Source organism: Diachasmimorpha longicaudata, chromosome 6 (genome assembly GCF_034640455.1).
Source record: "Diachasmimorpha longicaudata isolate KC_UGA_2023 chromosome 6, iyDiaLong2, whole genome shotgun sequence".
Taxonomy (NCBI): Eukaryota; Metazoa; Arthropoda; class Insecta; order Hymenoptera; family Braconidae; genus Diachasmimorpha; species Diachasmimorpha longicaudata.
In genome coordinates, this window is record NC_087230.1 from 111177 (window position 1) to 120326 (window position 9150).

The 9150-nt window shown below is 38.6% G+C and overlaps 1 protein-coding gene across 1 annotated transcript; it reads right to left on the reverse strand.

Annotated features, from left to right (window-relative positions):
- Positions 1-3795: 3795 nt before the first annotated feature.
- Positions 3796-5395, reverse strand: LOC135163459 (ATP-dependent DNA helicase PIF1-like). Its single transcript, XM_064122908.1, has 2 exons — positions 4769-5395; positions 3796-4674 (listed from the first exon to the last, which is right to left on the reverse strand). The coding sequence occupies exons 1-2, from the start codon at positions 5393-5395 to the stop codon at positions 3796-3798; spliced, it is 1506 nt and encodes a 501-aa protein (XP_063978978.1).
- Positions 5396-9150: the final 3755 nt, after the last annotated feature.

Consider the following 9150-nt stretch of genomic DNA (forward strand, 5'->3'; position numbering starts at 1 on the left):
CTTCGAAATTTTTCGTTAGGGACAGTCGGATACTCGTCACTCAACATGAAAGCTGTGTTTATAAGCGTAATTTGATGTCAGGAACGCAAAATGACCGACATTTTGACTCGCCGATTCCCCGATCGACCGTTGAATCGGGATAATCTACAATCGAATGTTTTTCCAGTAACGATATCACCAACGATTGACTTAATTTCGGAGATTGTACAATATTTTCTCCGAAATTTGTTTATTGCTTTCTAGAAATGAAGTTCGACACCCATCTATCTATTAACTACTCACTTACATACAATTTTTATTTTCTGAAGTATACATAAAATGCCGGGCGCGCCAAGTGGACTTTTTTCTGAAAATCGAATTGGCAATTGGCGACGCTAGTTACCGTTGGTGGCGCTAGTTTTTTCAAGATGGGCAGTTTAGCAATCACAGATCTATTAAAGTCTGCTCACACATGGACATATGAGCGCATGTATCATTTATGTGTTTCAGACTCATTGATCAGACTTGAGCCGACAATTTGCAGAGGACGTTTTGTTATTTAGCGTTTAGAATGGCGATTTGCTATTCATAAATGTTCCTGGATTCATTCACTTGAGATATCAGGTTCCTCTAACCAATATGAATTGTGAACGATGTGCTTGGCGTATTTTTTATTTCAAGTTTTTTGTGTAAACAAAAGTAACCATATTTTTTTTGTAAAATAGGATCAGCCAATAAAACGTCAACTTGGCGAAATTTTTTCACAAAAGTTTTTTTGTGATTTTTTTATAGGATTTCACTCATTTTTGCAAAGCATAACAATCACTTGCAAAATAATATGTTTAAATAAAACAATTATCCATTAATAGAATTTCTCCTCAATTTTTTAGTTCTCTGTATTTTATTTGGAATTACATCGGAATAAAATCATCTATAATAGTCTTTAAATGGTTGAATCGCATAAAAAAATTTTAGGGAGAGTCATGACTTCTCAGATTAGTTTCCCCCAGAGGTACTCACGTATCAACCCGTCGTGAAGGGTCTGAGTCAAATTTTAGACAAATACACCAACTTTCATCGATGGCTTCAACATATGTATTTCTTAGGGACTTGAGGACTGGACCCGACTTTCGCCAAGTAGAATTTTGTGTATATCCCTAAGATAGGTTCACCACATTCCGCAACTCAATACATATATGTTAAATTTACCACATCTATTACACATGGCATTCTTGTGAAGAAAAAAATTACGTTCCTGCAGTTTTACCCAAATTAATTTTTTTTCGAATTTTCATTCTTTTTTTCCAAAAATAATATATATACATCTTTTGCGTTCCGCGGCCATCGAACTTTTGAAATAACTGCATCATCAATGTATATCCAATCATTTTTGTTGTCTCTTAATAAGCAAGCATAGTGATCGCAATGAGTAGCACAATGCAGTATAGCACTATTAACATAATATTGATTACTCGGAACAGAAACACAAGTTATCGGCACTGCCTTCAGTTTCCAATTCTGCATTTTCTGCTTAATATTTTTCTTATTTACATTAAATACAGGGTGTCCGAGATAAAATTGTACACCCAAATAACTATTGAATGTGGGTAGTCGAAAAATCTTTCGAATAGAAGTTGTAGGGCTCCAAGTGGGAAAAATAATGAGATATGTTTTGAGCATTTAAGTCTTCATGTTTTTATGCTACAAGCATAAGTTAATTTTTTTCATATGGGATCAAAAATTTTCTTGTAACAAAAGTTGTTGTACTCGATGAGATAAATCTAATGATGTTACACATAATGTGTTTTTTATGCTTTCTGAGCTCCAAAATACTAAAAATGGAACTTGTCAACGATATTCCAAATTCAGACACGATAAACACAAAAATCAAGGAGAAAGAAAAAGGCGCCAATGGATTGTTCTACTAGAAAGACGTTACAACAAGTGCTCAATGTTCCCACCATTCACTTCAAGACACAACTCAAGTCGACGTCGGAAACTCTGCACAACATTTCGAAGCGCTTGTTGAGGAATGTTGGCAATAGCGCCTCTGATACGTGTTTTCATGTCTTCTGCAGTCGTTGGTCGATTTTTGTAGACTACATCTTTAATGTAGCGCCATAAATAAAAATCAAGTGGAGTTAGATCAGGTGATCGCGGAGGCCAAATAACAGCACCACCTCTGCCGATCCAACGACGAGGAAACAGAACATTGAGATAATTTCTTACACAAAGGGCAAAATGCGGTGGCGCACCGTCTTGTTGGAACCACATTCTTAGTCTTGTGTCAAAGTGTACATGTTCCAATAAAACTGGGAGGTCATCTTGTAAAAACTGTAAATAGCGTTGACCGGTGACTGTTTGGTTGAAAAAATACGGCCCAATCACTTGCCCATCATCAATGCCACACCACACATTTACATTCCACTGATGCTGGTGGTCAACGTGCTGAGTCCAGTGAGGATTTTCCATAGACCAATAATGGGCATTATGACGGTTTAACGCGCCAGTACTTTTAAACGTCGCTTCATCACTGAAAAGGACATTTTGGAAAAACTCGGGACTTTCGTTCAAGATCCCTATGGCGCAGTGTCAAAAAGCAACACGATTCTGTCTATCTTGTGCAGACAGTGCTTGTGTCAATCTGATATGATATGTATGGTAACGGTTCGATTTCAAAATATCGTGAGCTGTGCTTCGTGGAATACCTGAATCTCTCTCCATCTCTCTTAAAGAGATGTGAGGGTTCATGTGAACCATGGCCAAAACGGTAAGCGTACGAGGATTGTCAGGATTCATCCGTTGTTGTCGTTGTCGTCGTAGCAGAACTCTTCCTCTTCGACAATTTCTCTCGATGATCCGAATGCATGAAGCTGCGGGATGACGTAATCGGTTTCGGTACCATTGTCGATACAATCAAGCGGCCGCGCGATATGCACCTCGGCAATCTCCCAAAACCAGTAGAATATCCACAACTTCAGTTGCGGAATAAACCATGCTACGCGAAATCACTCAAAAATAATCTGAACTCAATAATGACCCGATTCGTACTAACTAAGAAACAATAAACACTAAGGTACACCAGATAGCTCTGGTATTTACACTTTGGTGTTTACTGGTTCTTATTAAAGGCCACTTTCTGTTTATCGTGTCTGAATTTGGAATATCGTTGTCAAGTTCCATTTTTAGTATTTTTGAGCTCAGAAAGCATAAAAAACACATTATGTGTGACATCATTAGATTCATCTCGTCGAGTACAACAACTTTTGTTACAAGAAAATTTTTGATCCCATCTGAAAAAAATGAACTTATGCTTGTAGCATAAAAACATGAAGACTTAAATGCTCAAAACATATCTCATTATTTTGCCCACTTGGAGCCCTACAACTTCTATTTGAAAGATTTTTCGATTACTACCCGTATTCAATAGTTATTTGGGTGTACAATTTTATCTCGGGCACCCTGTATATTCAATTGTATAATAAGTACGGCAGATGTTGAATTTATTCTCGTCTTTCGAGTAAAGTTGACATAATCGGCGCAATGATCACAAAATTGAATGGTGTCTTTCCATTTGTCGAAAGTTAGTTTCACTAAATCGTTCAAATCAACAGTATTTTCCTAATCGCTCAGCGAGAGTGTAATGAAGAAACTAACTTCATTCGAAGTTTTTATATAGTTGCATGACTTACAATGATCTAGATGAGTGAATTCTATTTGAGTCGGTTTTTGCATCTCATCTATTTTCTTAATAACCGTTTCGAGAAACAATACAGGGTTTTGCTCGGTATCACAGCAGAATTGATTGCCAATTGATTATATCAACTTTGTTGCATCCAGAACTTGTAAACCACTATTGTACTGTTGTAAAAATGTTCGCATTCCTAAAAATCCACAGTTCTTTATTCGTGAAAGTCCGCAGCGCATCACAGAAGAATGGAAGATGCATTGAATTACTGTATTGGCAAAACTGGAAGCTCCATTGGCATTGCTTAAACCGATAACTGACGATTTGATAGTGATTTTCTTGTTTTCTATTTCTATATCACCGATTACTCCTGTTTCAAATGCCCATTGAAAATGCCACACTTTCGGAAAGTATTTAACAGATACCGATATTTGTGGTAAGTCAGGTCTATATTCTTTCCTTAGTCTATTATACTCTTGTATTGCTATACACGAAGCTTTAATGGAGAATGGATCAAAATTTATTAAATGAACACCTTCCAGTGTTGTGACCCTGGATAAAGCAACATAGCTTTGTTCAGCGGAGAATACAGTGTGGCCAATATTCATAACAGCATTTGGTAACCTTAAACCTTGACTTTTGTGTATTGTAATACCATAAGTCAGGCTAATTGGAAATTGCTTTCTTGTTATGTATACACCATCCATAATTTCAAATTTGACCTCCATCCTTTCTATGTCATGGGTTTGTCCCGAATCTAATTTTACGGTTACTGCTTTTGGATATTCTTTTCCTTTCATTATTGATTTTGAAATTGATTGTACAACCGCAATAGTCCCATTGACTAAACCGATGGTGACATCAATGTTTCGTCTAATCATACCTTTTGCGCCTATTTTAATAGTTATGCATTTCGCTAGTCCTGCAGATGAACGATCATCTTGTTCAGCTTTCTCGAGAATCTTCACAGCCTTATTACGCAAACGCATTGCGACAATCAACTGAATCTTCAGCAGTCAATATTATTTCATCTGACCCAAGTTCTTGCAGCATTATAGTATTCAAACAATCACACTGCTTGCATGTAGCAAACAAACATACTGTATCAACGGGTAATGATTTGATGTATTCTGCTAAAAAACGTAGGCGTTCTGCAAGATTTGATGATTGAATATTGTGTTTACGTGACTGTAATAATTTGCTATCTTCTCCAGATATATCACCAACTCTCAGGCGGGAAAGTAATTCTCCATAAACACGGTCTTTTTTCTGACGCATGTTAATAGTCAGTTCGTCATAACTGAATAAATCCAACCAGAGATTCACACTTATCATTGATCCTAATCTCTTTTCAATTTCTTTTGATGATAGCTGTATATACGTCGGATCTTGTAAAACTGGTGGAAGTTGTAATAAATCACCAAACACAAGTATATGTTTTTTGCCAAACCATCCATCGGTTTCGTCAAATGTGCTAAAGATTTCCATCAATCGTTGGTTAATATACATAAATGTGATATTAGACACCATTGATATTTCATCAATGATAATCAACTCAACATCACGCATTTCTTCACGCATGAGTTTCAGAACGTTATCTGACAACTGTTTGTATTTAGGTGTATCACCATGCTCTATTGGAAGTTGAAAGTACCTATGAATAGTCAAACCATTGATATGAAAAGCTGCGATACCTGTGGGCGCGGTAACTGCGGTCTTGCCATTCATTTCTTGATTAATCCAGGTACGACTGACATCTATAAGGAAACTTTTACCCGTTCCACCTTCACCACTTACATATAAACGTAGTGTTTCATTTTTTGACGAAAGAGTTTGTGGTACTTATTCAAATATTCTATGCTGGTCTACGTTCATTTGTGATATCATGGTAGGCAAATCTGTGTTTTTCGCTACTCGATTAGCAATATCTTGAAATTCTTGCATAGCAGCTTTCCCCTCTTTGAGTTCACACCCCATCTGAGCAATGGGCAACTGGCTATCAGCTTCATCATTTTCTTTGTTTAATTCTTCCTTGACTTTTTCAGAAATGAAATCCAAACCTCGTTGATAATCATCCAGATGATGATGGTATTCACAAGCTTTAAGAACTACGTCTTTTTGCTGTTCAAATGCATCTGTGAATGATTCGAAACCTTTCTTCAAGTCATCGGTATCTTTCCATGGTTTGAACAATAACAATAAAGCGTAAAAAAAATTTTCTGGTTGAGTATTTACATTATACCTTGTAACGAGCTTTTTCCTCGTGTTTGAGAAAAACCCGTTAACTGCCCTTTCCCCTGGATTCGCAAGCAACATTTGTTGGGCGCCAGCCGTCCTTTTTACCGGGGACGACAAACCGGAGTCTCAATAAATTAATTATTAACATAAACCAAAATTTACGGTACGAAAAACGTATGACTTTGCCTACGAATCCATGGGAAGACCTTGAATACCCGCGCTGCTCAGGGGGTAGGTTGTGGAGAGAGGGCGTAGTCCGGATGGAGGTGGTTTGTCGGACTTTCATCCGCAAAACAAAATAACAAAAGCCCTAAAACTTTGAATAAATAAATTTAATTATTGCTTTTGATAATATTTCAATTAATTCTAATACATTATTTTAAGAGATCATCATGACCAGAAACAAAAAAAACTATTATCTTGTAAGGAATCTTAAATAACCATAAGTGATACATCACAATCTCTTTTAAACACATACGAGTCCGCCGAGAGAGATAACGCAAAGACGAGGCTCGAAATTTTTAATTTTCAACGTAATTAACCCTTTGAGTTGTTTTCTCTCTGAATCACTCAGAGCAAATCCCTACTTCGAATTAACTAATTATCAAATCCCTATAACGAAACGGATCTCCCGGAAATCTCCTCCACCAATGGGGAGGCATCGTAATTCCCTAAATCTCTCTAAATTACTTCAGAGGATAAAAAAAAATATTCTCGTGATGATTCCTTATGGGTATCACTCACGCATCGCGATTACCTTCCTAGCTAATCGCCCTGCACTCGATCAGCACCGTTCACTCTCACTACGACACGCACCTTTCGATAGTCTAACCGACTCTATTTTTCCTGTCTATCAAAAATCCTACCGTGAGTTTCGGAGTCCAAAATCGAACTGTAATTATTCCTAAAGTCTGTGCCGTCCGGCACCATTTTTTTGGGCGATTCCCTCTCCGTCTCCGCTCGCCCAAGGGAGACGGCAAGAACTCTCTCCGCTTCCCCTCGCCCAGGGAAATGGCATATTTCCATATACACAAGATCTTATCCTCTAAAAATAATATGAATTAATTTTAACGGCACCGAGATGAGGAGTTAATCAAAATAAAATCGCAAATACTGTCTTTACTTCTATCCTAGCTATTAATGATGCAATCTCACCTGTGGCTCGTTACCCACGTGTTTTGTTGTCGACCGGCGGCGACCGGCAAATATCCACCGGATAGCCTCTCTCACCCTATTCCTCGAACCCAATTCGTTACCGGTAGTCTCCAGGGTGTCTCCTTGAATTGGTACCGCGTCGTCGAGAATATTCACCACGTAATTACACTTGAATTTTACTGTTATTCGCACCTCAATCTTTGGGGTCCGTCACACGTGTTTTTCCGCAACGTAATAATCACAATAGGCGAGTTGTGGTCGTACTCGGTATTAATGACGCTGGTGTCTCCGTGTCAACCAGAGGCAGGCGCCAACCGCATTCAAAAATTTTAATGGGGTTACTCTACCCTCCTAGAATCTCTGGATCGGGAGATGATTTTTCATTGTTATTTTCCTTTTTATCTCTAAACATATTATCCACGGGACGTGATTAGATCCTTTTGGTTGTTTTCTCGAGGATCAGAGGAAAGTGGGAACCCTAATCTTTATTCTAAATTCTAACTCCTTATGATTTATTTAAAATTCAGCCTTTTGGCTATCCTAGGGGTTACTAGGGCTGCTCTAGGCCCCTAGGTCTGCCACCCTTAACCCAAAACGTATCTCCCCCTCCCTCTTGATCCCTAAATCGAGCGGTATTTTTCGTACTCCTACACGTATCCAAAAAAATCTAAACGGGGGGAGTGATCCTCAGGGAATTCCACGTAGCTCGCTAAATTTGGCTCATAACCGGGGATTCCCTTCGGTCCCCGCATCCCTAACGTTCCCGATTCTACTAACTCCTATTACCCCTTTCTCTATAATTCTCGGGTTTTTACCCGCATGAGCTGGGGAGTTGTCCTCCCGGTTACCCTAATGCCCTATTTCGTAACCCTAATTCATCCCTAAGCCTCTCTCGCACTCTCTCTCTCTCTCTCTCTCTCTCTCTCTCTCTCTCTCTCTCTCTCTCTCTCTCTCGGCGCACTCACCCCTTTCTGGATATCCCCTTCGGATCCGGGAGGTTTGAAGGAATTCTTGAGAATTCCTTACAACCTCCAGTGATTTATCAGGCAAACTTTCGCGCTTTTTTTAAGAAATAACCCGGATTTCAGTGTGTAATATTCAACTTCTGTTTTTGGTTCACTTCTAGGAACTTCGTACCACTTGCAAAAATCATACAGACACACAGACTCCAATTTTACAGGTCGTTTAGGGTAATGATCATCCACGACAGATGGACAAAATATATCTGTTGAATTTCCGTTCAGGTTCTTTATTTCGGTATAGTTCTTGACTTTCCGACTTCGAATCATTCTCACGTCAAGCCATTTTATAGTTGTATCAGGATCGGTTCCATACAGTGAAATCCCTAGTAATGTATCTGCAGCTTCAAGCGGTCCGAGCTCACGATTTTGGAGACCTCGCATTCCCAGATTCCATAATGTTTGCCTAACCGTTTTTGTAGATACAACGTCTTGTATGACAGTTGATGTCTTCGATGTTTCATACTTTGTCGAATATTTTCTGCAGTACTGTGTTAGTAACGATGAGGATTCTCCTATAAATTGGATATCCATATTGCCTTCCCATGCCGTTAAAATGGTTGGATTATAATCATTAATATCAACTTCTGATTCAGTACGCGAGAGATCATAAAACCGCGATTGGCTTTCAGTTTTTTTCGGCCAGCTATTGATACAGCTGGATCACGTAATACAAAATGGTCAGTTACGGGTCGTGGAAATCCGAATCGACATTTTGTTGCCACTTTTCCAGAGGCTAGTTTTTTGGACCGTAAGCAATAACTTTTATGTTTATGTTTTTGATGTGTTGTAACACGCCTGTATAAAATCGGAGAAATATTCGCATTTGGTTGCTGGCAGGTAGCATATTTCATTATGAATTCAGCGACTTCTTCATTAGATTTTACTCCCACAATGGGTGCATTTTTAATCCAAATCACTAAGTGAAAATGTTGTACACCGCGCCCTTGATATTCTCGTCGCCAGAAATAGTGCTCAATTTCACAAATGGGATGGCCGCTTGACGTTAGAAAATCGAGCATGGCGTGGAATTTATTATCGATAAATCGAGAAACAGAGACAGGATCAGTG

Excerpts from the sequence above, each read along its gene's own strand:
- LOC135163459 (XM_064122908.1), bottom strand. The coding sequence starts at position 5,395 with ATGAATGGCAAGACCGCAGTTACCGCGCCCACAGGTATCGCAGCTTTT. Across the intron at positions 4,675-4,768 it reads AATCATTACCCGTTGATACA|ATTCAGTTGATTGTCGCAAT; the intron begins GTATGTTTGTTT and ends TGACTGCTGAAG.